The sequence below is a fragment of the Lithobates pipiens genome, unplaced genomic scaffold (assembly GCF_037356315.1).
Source record: "Lithobates pipiens isolate NorthernLeopardFrog02 unplaced genomic scaffold, aLitPip1_a1.2 Scaffold_28, whole genome shotgun sequence".
Classification (NCBI taxonomy): Eukaryota; Metazoa; Chordata; class Amphibia; order Anura; family Ranidae; genus Lithobates; species Lithobates pipiens.
In genome coordinates this window covers 27,940,043-27,954,254 of record NW_027507789.1, presented here as the reverse complement: position 1 = coordinate 27,954,254, position 14,212 = coordinate 27,940,043, and the positions used below count along the sequence as shown (strand labels likewise).

At 39.6% G+C, this 14,212-nt stretch overlaps 1 protein-coding gene across 2 annotated transcripts in view; it reads left to right on the top strand.

Annotated features, from left to right (window-relative positions):
• The first annotated feature begins 218 nt into the window (after positions 1-218).
• HLF (HLF transcription factor, PAR bZIP family member) overlaps positions 219-14,212 on the top strand; it is a 50,860-nt gene continuing 36,866 nt past the window's right edge. The window contains exons 1-2 of one of the 2 annotated variants that reach the window (XM_077458945.1): positions 219-537; positions 5,849-6,184. In XM_077458945.1, coding sequence (XP_077315071.1) covers positions 423-537; positions 5,849-6,184 — 451 coding nt within the window. In that variant the 5' untranslated portion in view covers positions 219-422. The remainder of the gene's footprint in view (positions 538-5,848; positions 6,185-14,212) is intronic. The other variant, XM_077458944.1, reaches the window with a different exon arrangement.

Sequence of the window (14,212 nt, the reverse complement as noted above, 5' to 3'; positions counted from 1 at the left end):
GTAGCAAAACATGCATTGACAAAACTGTGCTAATATTTACACAGCTCTTCAGTCTACTTTAACTGTCAGATTCATTTATTTCAATGGCTAAGAGAGCGCTTTGGAAGCAAGCGAGAGAAAATCGCGCTGAGGTGGCGACTAGAACCAAAGAGATGGCTGTACAGTAAGTGGAACAGTATGGAAACCCTCCCAGCTATTCCCATTTAGGAGAGGTGGGGGCGTGTCTGTGATGTCACACCTGTCAGCTGCTGCACATGGAGAAGGGGATGATCGCAGGCTGGCAGCACAGATTTGTACTTGCAGCCAAAGAGTGAGGAGCAGAAGTGTGACAACGGGCCGCCGGACTGCACACACACATACAGATCGGTGTTACCCAGACTCTTCTTTCCTGGCGTCGTCGCCTCAAAAGTCTCTGCACCAAGATGGAGAAGATGACCAGGGTCTTATCGCTCAATACAACTTTTATACCTCCAACCTATGGAGTGCTGAAATCCCTGCTGGAGAATCCCTTGAAGCTGCCGCTACATCATGACGATGGTATAAGAGATTTCTCTATAATGGTTTACATCTATATTATATATAGTTTATAAACATATATTTTATATATAATTTATAGACATATATTTTATATATAAGTGTGTCCATTTGTATTTACGAATGTCATATATACATATTTATATATAATATATACAGTATATGAGATCTGAAACTGTTATTCTTGTGGATATTGGAAAATAAATATTTGAAGGTGCTGCAGATTGGACTTATATATATATATATATATATATAATATATATGCACATTTTGTGCACTGTCAAGTAATGTAATACATCCCTTTCTATATATATATATATATATATATATATATATATATATATTTTTTTTTTTATATATATATATATAATTCACATTTACATTTTCTGCACTGTCAAGTAATGTAACACATCTCTCTCTCTCTTTTATATATATATATAAATAATAGAGAGAGATGTGTTACATTACTTGACAGTGCACAAAATGTGAACGTGAATTATACATATATATATATATATATATATATATATATATATAAACATTATTATTTCTATCTATTATCTGTTATATTATTAGTATTATGTTAATATTAGTGTTCCATTCTATTATATCCACATAGTCATTTACATATGTGAGAGATGTGTTTTTTCTGATTTATTATAACTCTGTTTCACTGTAGCCAAAATAAGACAGCATATATTACACATCACAACACGAGCTTCATCTTAAAATTGGAACCCTGTTTTAGATTGGTGGGACATTGTGGGGTTGATTTACTTGATTTTAGATTGCAAAATCTGGTGCAGCTATGCACGGTAGCCAATCAGCTTCTAACTTCAGCTTGTTCAGTTGTTCAGCTTTGAAAAAAAAAAAGCTGAAAGCTGATTGGTCCAGATTTTGCACCCTCCAGTTTTAGTAAATCAACCCCTTAGATTACTCTGATCAGATAAGGTACAATAACTTATAACAAGCAGTCAAATGGTAATGGCAAAGAGGAGATGAGGTTGGCTGCTGTGGATTACTGTAATTGTACGGAGCTTTGTGCACCGAATTGTGCCCTGATTGTGTAGGGAAGGGATATGCAATTATCGGACCTCCAGCTGTTGCAAAACTACAAGTCCCATCATGCCTCTGCCTCTGGGTGTCATTCTTGTGGCTGTTGGAGTCTTGCTATGCCTCATGGAACTTGTAGTTCTGCAACAGCTGGTGGTCCGCTAATTCCATATCCTTGATGTAGGAGTTGATTGTATAGCAAGGGGTGATAGATCCCATACAGCAGTCCCTGAGTCTCCATCACAGTATGGGAGGTGAAATAGCACCGTCCTTGTCAAACTATAGGTTAATTATTAAACACATTGATAGTCCAGTTAATGTAAGATCATCACATGCCTGACAAAGGGGCCCTGCGTGCCCCTGAAATGTACGAATTCTTTGTGATGTGATCATGCTTTAATCAAAAGACGTTTGGACTCTACCTGATTATCCGTGGTGTGAAGGAAAATATCTCTATTTTGGTAGTGCAAGAAGCACAGAAATACCATATTTATCGGCGTATAACACACACATTCATTTTAAGAGGGAAGTTTCAGGAAAGAAATTAAATTTTAAATAAGTTAGCTAAAATTGAAGTATTGGTGTATAACACGCACATGCTATTTGCATCCGATTTTCATGGTGAAAAAGTGAGTGTTATACGCCAATAAATACAGTAACCAATGTGCAAATGTAGAAAAATAAATAAACAAATATATTAATAATAATAATAAAAAAAGAAAAAGGAAAAAAAAAAAATATATATATATATACTTTTTTTAAATTTTTTACTAGACTGGAAAAATGGCTGCCTACCTTTAGGGGTAGCTTTACCAAAACTGGTACACTCAGACTCCGGTGCAGCTATGCATAGTAGCCAATCAGCTTCTAATACATCTCTTTTAATGACGCTTTGGCAATAAAACCTGGAAGCTGATTGGTTTCTATGCAGAGTTGTGCCAGATTTTGCACTCTCCAGTTTTAGTAAATAAACCCCTGTCCTTTCAGCCCCTGGATGGCCTGACGTATTTCTGTTTCCATGATGTTCTCAGAGTCTTGATGTCTACAGAATCTCTTCGTTTTTTTTTGATGTTGCTTTGAAGGAGAAAAGGATTGCTGCTTAATGCAGCGTTCAAACCCATGACTTATTCCTGCTTAATAGATCACTAATAAGATTACAGTCCGGCTTGTCTGCACAGCTGTGTAGCCATGGCTCCTCAAACTTTGCCGCCTTAACTTTGGCAGGAGGCGTACTATCAGGGCTGGCCAATCCGCAGAATCCAAGGCAATTTTTTAACAAAATAAATAAATAAATATGTATCAATATATTATAATATAGATGCACAATTTCTGTATAGTGCTGCAAGCTATAAGCTTTGCAATCTATAGTGGTGTAACTTTCTCTTGATTGTTTTTTTGCATTACTCATGTATAGCACTTGTCATCGGTGATGAGTGCCATGTGTTTTTGTTTATGGGATTGGCTTTGCTGGCACTGCATGTTCTGTAAATTTCAGTGAAATGTAAATAAAGGGATCCTGTCTTAGTGTTACTTTAAAAAAAATTCTTCATTTTGGCCATACTGTCCCCGTCCTCAGGCAGTAGTCTGCACAGATTGTAGAACGTTCTTGGTGGTCATGTTTGTCTGTATGACTTAAGTCAAAAATTGCCAATATAAGGTGTATATATCTGTAAGCAGGTTCCTAGTTTAGGGCTGTAAGTTTTTTTTTTTGCTGCAGTTAATTGTAGATTTCGTTGCATGTACCGTAGCTCCCAACTGTCACTCTTTTAGAGGGACAATCCATGTTTTGGAACCCCGTCTTGTCATTTTTCCACAAGAGTCCTACTCTTTGTCTCGTATAACAGTTTTAATATTCAAGCACCAAAATGTTTCTGGTGCCCAATCTCTAACTTTTTTCTTCTTCACGTTTTTGAATGTGTATTATAAAGGAAAATAGTTGAGAAAGTGGCACCCGTATGTGTTTTTATTTCCCCACCCTAAATGTGTTTATAACAAAGTGTCCCCATTTCCGTTTTTATAATAATCGGGAGATGTGATGGTTAGATCCTACCTAGAGTTATGTTTTAAAGATCTGTAGCCAAAAACAGCTTTTTAACTTTAAAAAAATGGATTCTGTTTTATCCTTATAGTGTAGAAGCGTCTGCAAATTTATATTTAAAGCAAAATTATAGGGGAGCTTTACTACTCTACAATACAGTTAATGTACTTCTGCACATTTTTTTTTAATGTCTTTCCAACACAAATTCAATTTCTTTGCTCCCGTTTTTCCAAACTTTAGTTTAAGAACTAATGCCACTTCAAGCGCCTATCTGTGATTTTTCAGATGCCAAAGTAGTTCAGGTGTCTTTTATGGTAGACGTAGATCCTTCCTATAATACAGAAAATCGGCAGTAATTGCTACATTGCTATCCCAATGCCCAACTGTCCCCTCTTCTTCTCTTTAGCATAATGGAGCAGTAACTTTGGTCTAAGTACAATGTAGATAGCATGCTTTGGAGCAATGCTTGAGAACTTAGAGAATATTGGTGCAAACAAAGGTAACTATATGAAGTCTACTTATCCTCAGTGATAGTCAAACTCAGTTTCATAGGGTATGCTCTGACTTACTGGTATAGATTAGTCCCCAGTGAAGTTCTCATTAATGAGTAATAAAATGTATACAAGCCTTTATAAGAAGGGCAAGTTTGATGAGAAATAAGTCAACCTTCCAAAAGTGTTATGAGTAGTGAGAGCAGGGAGTTTCGATAATACTCCATGCACGCAGGGTGGGATTAGGACTTGGGACCTCATCTCTCCAAAGCAGCTTTGCATGCCGTGTATTTTTTACACTCAATTGACTTTATAGTAAACAGTAAGGCCAGAGCATGTTCCTAAAAAAATATGTAAATGACAAAGCATAGAATACTTTGCAAAGTATTTTAATGTTTCTGTACTATAGTACTGTTTTTACTGTCAAATCCATATGCCTAATGTTCTGCTTTAGGCAGAGAAATGGGTTTAACCAACTTTTTAACAGCTTTAATATAAACTAAGATGTCCAGTAGGACCAGGTAGGATGTTGGGACTCTAAAATGAAGTACTACCCTTCATTGTTAATATAACTCAGAACCCCAAAGTTATCCAGCAATCACAATTTCATGAAAAAAATAATTTAAAATTCCAACCTTATTTTTTTTTAATTCATTGGTTATCTTGTATACATTCACCCTGCCCAAGGCCAATTTAGGCATAAACAGATTGAGGTATGTGTTCATTTTTGAGGGGAAAATCATAAAGACACTGGAAAAGCTTAAACATTTCATATAGATGGCATCTTTAATGGGGAATGAGGCAAGATCCCAATACTTTAAGGCAGCCTTTCTCAACTTTTTTTTACCCCAGAGGAACCCTTGAAATTATTTTCAGGTCTCAGGAAGCCCTTGCTTAAACCAATTCATTGGAAGTCAGTTGAAAAAAGCCCCTTAGGCTGGAAGCCAATAAGAAAAATACCCTTAGATTACCACCCTTACCGACAGCTAAAAGAGACCTCTTAGCCCTTGTACACACGGTCGGAGATTCCGACAACCAAACCCGTCAGAGTAATTCCGACGGATTAATTCCGGAAGAGGTCCGGAAGTGATGTTGCATGCACATGGTCGGACTAATTTGTCGGAAAATCCGATTGTACATAACGTGATGACGTTATTTCGTTACGACGGGACTACGTTCAGGCTAGTAGCCAATAGCTTTGGTCTAGGAATTTGATCTGAGCATGCATGGCACTTTGTCCGTCGGAGTAGGCTACACATGATCGGAGTATGTCTGATAGGAGCATTTTGTCGGAAAATTTTACCGGCAAGTTGGAAAACTTGGTCCGTTGAATATTCCGACGGAAACAGTCCAATGGAGACCACACACAGTCGGAATATCCGACAAAACGGTCCGATAGGAAACATTCCAACGGAATCGCCGACCGTGTGTACAAGGGCTAACAGTCTCTGGAGGAATCCTGGTTGAGAAAGACTGCTTTAAAACATCAAGACCAACCTCTAAACTACCATGTTATAACCATATGTATAGCCTTCCTGGACTGCAAAATAATATTGTCAGGGCATTGCCAACCTTTGTATCTGTTATTGTTGGGTTTTGTTATCCATCTGTATGCTCTTTCCATATCTCAATTATCTGTATTTCTCACTAGTGAATATATATCTTACTTTGTAGAAGGAATTATCATGCAGTATAAACCAGCAATAATATTATAAATTGCTTTTTATTTCAGCCTTTTGCAAGGAAAAAGATAAAGAGAAGAAGCTAGAAGATGATAGCTCAGCTACAGCTGTCCCCCAGTCGGCTTTCCTGGGGCCGACCCTCTGGGATAAGACCTTGCCGTATGATGGAGACTCCTTCCAGCTTGAGTACATGGACCTGGAAGAGTTTCTCTCCGAAAACGGGATCCCACCTACCCAATCCTCACATGAACTGAATTCTCATCAACCTAGCCTCCCACCACCCCCAGTGACCTCACCTTCTGTGATCGATCTTAGCAGCCGAGCATCTATCTCCATTCTACCAGGCTTGGTGCCCCAGAACTGCATGCACAGTCCAGTGAGACCTAGTAAGGACATTTTTTTCTTATTATTATTTGCAAAATTTTAATACAGTGGAAAACTTTTCTTCAGAGCTTTGAGGTGCCCTTAGGCATTAGATGGCAATTGGCTTGTCCTTTCTAACTTTGGCAGGATTGGATGACTGTCTTTGTGTCAAAGGGTAACCTGAAACCTTTATAGCTACCTCCAACTAAAAGATGTAAGGTCTTTACCAGTGGTTATTTTTACTCCAAGGCAAGGCAAGTTTATTCATTATAGCATATGCATCTGTTTGACTTGGATTCTTCAGTGCAAATTTGGGCTGAAAAAGACAGGAATAAAATGTATGATAACTCCACCTACAATTGTGAATTTGTAGGTGGTTTCTAATTTCTCCTAGTCCAGCAGTGCGATCTTTGACAGGTGTCTTGCTGGCCTCACATGCACTGAACACTTGCCACAAATGTCTTAAAGTAAGATGAGCGATACATGTGGCTTACAAGTTACTAGCTGGAAACCAATCACTGACCAGTGATAAAAAGTAAGATTTTATTAAATAATTTTCAAAAGGTTAGTCTTCCCAAAAGAGGTAGTCACCAAATATATGTAGTCCTATGGGCTGAATCCCATGCTGGATTCTGGTATTTCTGGGAGGACTTTAGATGTGAATTCCTCCCTATAATTATTCCTAGCACTAATGCCAAGCACTTTGGTCTCGTAGTCCTGGTTTTTCCAGTCTTCTTGTTGCATTCTCCATTGAACATTAAAAAGTACAAACAAAAAAAACAATAGGAGAGTATTACCTGCTGCAATTTGCCACTTAAAGTGTGTAAGGCCCAAGGGCTGGTGATCTCACCACAGGAGGCCCTAAGAAACTTAGACTTAGATTTAGAGAATTGTACATTTCCCCTTTCTGGTATTATTTGTTGTAGAATTATATTGATCTAATTAGGATGTACATCTAGTAGAGCTGCATGATTAATCGTTTAAGAATCAAAATTGCGTTTCTACCACCTCCCGATCTTAAAGCGGGAGTCCGCCGGGACTCCGCGTTTTTTTTTTTTTAAAAGCCAGCAGCTACAAATACTGCAGCTGCTGACTTTTAAAATAGTGACACTTACCTGTCCAGCGCGCCCGCGATGTCGGCACCCGAAGCCGATCTCTGGATCGTATCTCGGGTCCTGCCGCCGCCATCTTGGGTATGGGAATCAGGAAATGGAGCCTTTCGGCTTCATTTCCCGGTTCCCTACTGCGCATGCGCGAGTCGCGCTGTGCAATAAGGACGGTCCCCGCTGCCTCTGGGATCTGTGTGTTTCCCAGCAGGCAGCGGGGCACTTGCGGAAAGGGGCGGGCACTTGCGGAAAGGGGCGTAATCTATGCCCCTTTCCGCAGAGAGCTATCCCGGAAGTGGGTGCAGTTACCTGGATTATCTAGGTAACTGCACCCCCCTCCCCCCTGAAAGGTGCCAATTGTGGCGCCAGAGGGGGGGAGGATTCCGATGAGCGGAAGGTCCACTTTAGGGTGGACCTCCGCTTTAAAACAACATTTCTCGGTTCTATGTAACAAGCGCAGAAAGTTCTCTGCTCACTTCTGACAGTGGACAAAAAAAATAATCCAGGCAGCCTGCCACGTTTATATCAACGTCGGAGATAACTATAAACAAAGTAACATTTTGTTCAAAGGAATGCACTTCGGTCTGTAAATGAGGTAAGTTTAACCACTTAAAGACTAAACCTTTTTCTGGCACTTGTTGCTTACAAGTTGAAATCAGTATTTTTTGCAAAAAAAAAAATACTTAGAACCCCCAAACATTATATATATATTTTTAGCAGAGACCCTAGATAATAAAATAGCGGTTGTTGCAATATTTTATTTCACACTGTATTTACCCAGCGGTCTTTCAAATGCAATTTTTTTGGAAAAAATACACTTTTATATAAATTAAAAATAAACAAAACAGCAAAAGTTAGCCCAATTTTTTTGTATAATGTGATGATATTACGCTGTGAGAATCGTGATCTTTTTTTCTAACCAAAAAAAATGTGATTCTCATTTTAGCCAGAATCATGCAGCTCTAACATCTAAGAATTATAGGTGCATTTAAGTATAACGTGAGCAAAAAAGAAACTTTACAAGACCTTTGCTACAGTACATTTATTCAGACTAGTACCATTTTTTGTTATTTTGTTAGTCAAAATTTTTTTGTTTAAATAGAAGAATCTGCATCAAGGCTGACCATAACTATGGATTTCTCGCCTACGCTTATCCGTAGAAATCGCTAGCCTTTGTTGATGCTCCTTGGCCTTATAAAGACATGGCTCCTAACAGCTGCGTTCCTCAAGGCAATTCAAGCACAAGCTCTATTGGCTGCCTATTTTTATTTTATTTAAAAGCAGTTTGCAAGGAAGGACTAACGCTGTTTATACACTAGACCGGGGACATGCAATTATAGGACCTCCAGCTGTTGCAAAACTACAAGTCCCATCATGCCTCTGCCTCTGGGTGTTATGCTTGTGGCTGTGAAAGCCTTGCTATGCCTCATGGGACTTGTAGTTCTGCAACATCTGGAGGTCCGCTAACTGCATATCCCTGCACTAAACACTTTTCCTTAACCACTGTACGTCAGTTTTCAATTGCAAAATTAATAGCAACCTTCTACCAACAATTCATATTTATACTGTCAAAGCAGGGACATTGGAAGGTTGCCTTGACTTGGATACACTCAACCACTCTTGTGATAGAAAGGTGTCTAAAAGGTGTTGCAATTGTTTAAAAATTGTGTATTTCCAACCTGGAATTATTCTCACCTCTCCAATTAATATTTAAGTCTATGGCTTGACTTGGAAGTCCTGTAATATTAAAGCCCTGCTTGGGTCCATTTTTAAGCTAGTAAAGTGGAGCAAAGAAAACCGAAGCAGTTGCTTTACAGCCTTTTAAGTATTATCAAATAGTCGAAGTTTGGTCTGTTACGATGGTAATTGCTTTGTTTCTTCTCCAGAGTCCAGATGTGTAGAGATAATTGTCCTTCGTAGCAGGACACACATTTCCACAAATATTCTGTAGTGCTAAGCAAATACTAGCTTCATTGATTAGCAACTGCTGATGGACATGTTCCATCCTTTATAATTCACAGATTTTTATGAGACTACGTGCTGATTTCCAGGTGTTATGTAATGGATGGGTCAGTGGATGCACATAAAATGTATCACACTATTCATGTAGAGTTTATAAAAAGTGTGTCACCAAGACTAAGCACTTGTATAGAAAGGAAAATGCATTGTTGTGCTTACTCTGCCAAATCAAAGGAAATTGCTTTTTCAATATATATTTTTTTTTTTTTACAAATCTTGAAGTACTTGAAGGCCCTTTACATTGATACCAGGGGAAAAAGTTTTTTTTTTTTTCTCTTTTCAAGTATAAAGAGGTCTATGAATAAATGTGTCTGGAAGTAGCATACTACAAGCCACAGACCACTTGTAGTCAATCTGAAAGTTACAAGTTGGGAAATGCAGACAAGAACTGTTCGAAGTGAAAATCCCACCAGTTCTCTGGTGGAGCCTGAAGAGCACCACGTGAGTTCTGGGTGCTCCTTTGGGTGTTTAGTACAGCAGGGGACATAAATCACTAAAGCAACCTCTAGCACAGACATTATACCCTGATCTGGTCCACTAATGATGAATAGCTGATGATTAAATGAATTTAAGTTAAAGTTTTCTTGAACTCCTATCTGTAGAAAGGTTGATGGGACAGTTTAAGGTACACCAATGAGAGAGTGAATATATATGTGAGAGATATGGACCCGATGATCTTTAGAAGCTGGATTCTAGAAGCCTTAAGTCCAGGTTAAGTCTGTCTTCCGAAGAGAAAGGCCACGAGGAGAGAGCAATAAAATTGTACCCTTGACAATAGGGATTCCAGTAAATAGCAGTAGAGGTGCCACGTCAGAGATAGGGTCCAGAATATATTATTATGAGAAGATCCACACGATAAGAAAGCCGGCATGTTTCTGGTGTTCACTAAATGCCCCTTCATCGGGCTTGTATGTTATGTTACTAAAGTGGAATTCCAGGCTAATCCTAACCAATCTTGAAAATGCTTCCTCCCCCTCCTAAGATCTATTCTGACTAAGTTGTTTAAGAAAAATGTATAAATTTACCTATTTTCAGGTCGCAGTGGTCCGGTCATGTGATCAGGGTCTCCTGTGTCAGCCAGTGGTGGCTGCAGGGGATAGCGGGGAGTGCCAATGGATGGGATGTAGGGATTTATGGGGATGTCACTGCTCCCAAGCATTCCAGAAATTGTTGGAGTGCTCTCTCCTCTCCCCTGCAACTGCCACTGGCTGACACGGGGGCAATCACAAGACTGGACCAAAGCAGCCTAAAAAAACAGGTAAGTATAAACATCTTTCTTATATGGGTTAGCCGGTATAGCTGTAAAGGGGGGAGCATTTTTAGGAGGCTAAGATTTAGCTGGAATTCCAGTTTAAAAAAATGTCTGGATTCAGCAATTTTTTTAATTGTTTGTAATTACCTGCTGATACCAATACTGGATGTGAAATCTACAAATACTTTCAAACCTTTTTAAATCCAAGCAATCTTGAAGGACATAGCATGCAGACTCTGGTGAAGAGGGATTTTGTAACCCCCTGGGAAGCATTGACTGTCTTATCTTGTTGTTCTTCCAATATTAAACTATCCTGGAACCTATCCCCATTGATGTGGTGACTTTTCTGCTATCTACTGTATTTCCCTTAGCACCTTCTCAGCTAAAAGGTAGGTCATGGACAATAGGGATATGGTAGGTGAACCCTTTTCTGCTGAGTAGACATCAAGCCCTAATTAGACTTAAGCCTGATATACACAGACTTAATGTTGGGGGAGTTTGGTAGAGAAACCGTCTGACACTCGGGCCACGCGTACTGGAGTTGGTCCGACAGAAGCCAGTGGTTCGGCCGGGTTCTGTCGAAGGTGCATGACCGGAAGAGGTCTGCCGATCGGCTCCCGATCAACGCTCTCAGCCAATGGCTGGGAGCACTGATCATAGTGTTCTGACGGGGGGGGGGGGGCAGAATAGCTCAGCAGGTTAGATCGCTGGACTAAAGTTGGATAGTTAGTACAGCGGCTCCTCCTGAGCTGTTAGCTTTTTTTTTCGTTCAACCGTTCTGGGTTGAACGGAAAAAAAACTGGTGTGTACTAGGCTTTATTCTCATCTGAACATCATATTGGACATCCAGGCAGAATTGGGGCATATAGAATATGCCTCAACCCTAATTAAAAACAGAAGACTAACGGGAACTGACAGTGACTATTTTTTAGCAGATAGACAAGGGCAACTGACAAAGTAAACCAATTATATTGCTAAAAAGTATAATGTGCTTAGATGGCATTTATTACTGAAAGCTTCCTAAAGTGAAAATGTTCTATAACAACAAGACAACCAGACAGCTGACATTTTTTTTAAGGAAAGGCCAGCAGTAGCACAGCACAGGTTCCCATTAATAAATGGTTATACTGTGTATAGAGAGACGAAAGGCAGATTTCAAAGTGTGTTGTCCTTGTGATAAATCAAAGTTCTTTTATGTGGTTGAATAGAAAGCATTGGCAAATGTATTTGTTGAGGCACTCACAACTCCCAAGGTCTGTATATATTTATTTCCATCCTTCCTAGTTGATAAATACATCATGTTATCATTAAAGGAAGTAAGCACTCATTTTCCCGACATCTGCATGCATAAAATCCATTGGGTTGCAGGTGGTACATTTAAGGTCGGGTGTTGCCAGACAGGTCACCTTTCAAAATTGTGTGTATTGTTTGGTTTTAAATCACTTTTTTCTGTCTTTTGCATGTTAAATTAACATGTTTAGCAAATGTGTGGCCATTTAAAAAAAAAAATGCCCAGAAAACGAAACAAAAGATCCAGTATGTTGTCATATGCAACATAACGAAAACGGTTGATATTTCCATGGGAAGAATTTATTTGTTCCCCTGGCATTAATTCCTACAGTCGGGGTCGGGACAAGGGGTGGGCAGGAGGGTCGGTTGCCCTGGACGCAGTGGGGTTTATTGCAGGGATGGGGGCGCCCTGTGCCAGATGCTTGAGCTACAAGGCTTACAGGAGTAGAGATGGCAACATCACTGCTAACCCTAAGGGAAGGGGGGGGCACAGTTTGGTATCTTTGCTCTGGGCACCGGATGACTGTGTCCCAGCACTGCCTACAGTACATTGTTTCAGCAGTTATCGGGTGTGTCCATGCTTAGAGACAGTTAATTAAAGGTAGCAGCTATTTTCCTAAGGGGCCACTATGTCCTTTCCAAAACTGTTGACTGACTGTTGTCTATAACATCCTCAGCATGCAGATGAGTCAAGAACCTTCAACCTTTACAACCACTTTAATGGATCCTCTGCTGACATCAGTTACTGCAGGCCACATTGAATTTTGAGTTCCCCCATTTATTTATTTTTCCATTGGAGAATGGGTAATTTAAACCGAACACATCATAGGTTTTGACCACTCAGAGACCCATCTCCTCCTTGATGCTGAGAACTCACACAGCTGCTGAGCATCCAAAAACCCATAAACTTGCTAGTTACTGGCCTGTAAGCTCTCACCTACCATTAGTTCATAGGTGGCAGCGACTTTTGTAGGTATAAATGACTACATGCTGTTTGACCAAAGAAATTAATAAATAAATTGGGATACAGTTGGTCAGGCATTGGGAGAAATCAAAGGCTGCAGTTGCTGTTGTGTACTTTGTTTAGTTAGTAGTGTATATATTACAGCGTGTGAACTCTTAAGCCCCATACACACTGTCAGATTTTCTGTTGAGTTTTTCCTTCAGATTTACCAAAACCATATAATATGAGGTCAAACCTTAGGAGTTTCAATTTGTATGCAATCAGGCAGGCCCTTCTACTACATGGTTTTGGTAAATCTGAAGGCAAAACCCAGCAGAAAATCTGATAGTGTGTATGGGGCTTTACACTCTTTTCGTGCAAAGTATTGTATAAACTGGCATTCTCCTTTAAGGGATACATAAACTACCATATAATAAGACAAGATCAATTTGTCTATAACGTACAAGGCTAAAGGCAGCTGTGAGCCAAGACTCCGCCTCTACTAATCGCCGCTAAGTAAAGCTCCATGCATAGCTGAGAAAGCCCGGATTATAGATAAATCTCTATTTAAATAGACTTCTGTGCCTGACAGGGCCAGACAATTATCAACAGAGGAGAAAAAAAAAGCCTGCTTCTTTATTTCTCCCTTATTTCTACGGCGGGGTAATTAACAGATCTCCGTGCGCAGACTCAACACGCCCTTACCGTGTTTACTTTCCCAGCTTGTAACTGAGACACGTGTGAGCACACGGTGCTGGAATACTTGTGCTCACATTTCATCTCATGTGAATGTGGATTACTACGCGTACAACTGTACACATGATTCAGCCCTGTGCGGCCACACCGTTCTGTGCTTGTGATATAGACATCCAAACAATCAGCTACACATTAGTTGTTGACTGATTTTAAAATATAGTGTATATAGGATAGATAGATAGATAGATAGATTAATTTTGTGGAACAAAAAATCTTTGGATCTTTCTGATGTTATATTTTAATTGAAAAGCACTGGATTTAACATTCTTTCCATTCTTCATGTGGCAATAGCCTGTGCTATATTTATTCAGTCTTCACACAGAAGAAGTAACACCATAATGTAAAAAAATTCTGTTGAACCCCAGGGAGCTCAGCTCCACCCCAGGCTGAAGCCCAATTTATGGACATTCCTATAGGGGAGTTACAATCCAAAAAGAAACCGCTGCACACTATGGCAAGTCCTAGCATTGTTTATTGTGTAATCTTCATGAACAAAATACACAACCAGGACACAGAAAAGCTGCTGCTAGTTGAAGCATTTCACAAAAACTTTGTGCTTAAAAGAGAAGTATGTTTTCTTTTTTCCAGATTCATACTCACCTAGGTGGATGCAGCATCGAACCAATGCTACATCTGTCCCCCAGAGCCTCTAGGACTGAGAACTGAGTGATCGAATACTGCCAGT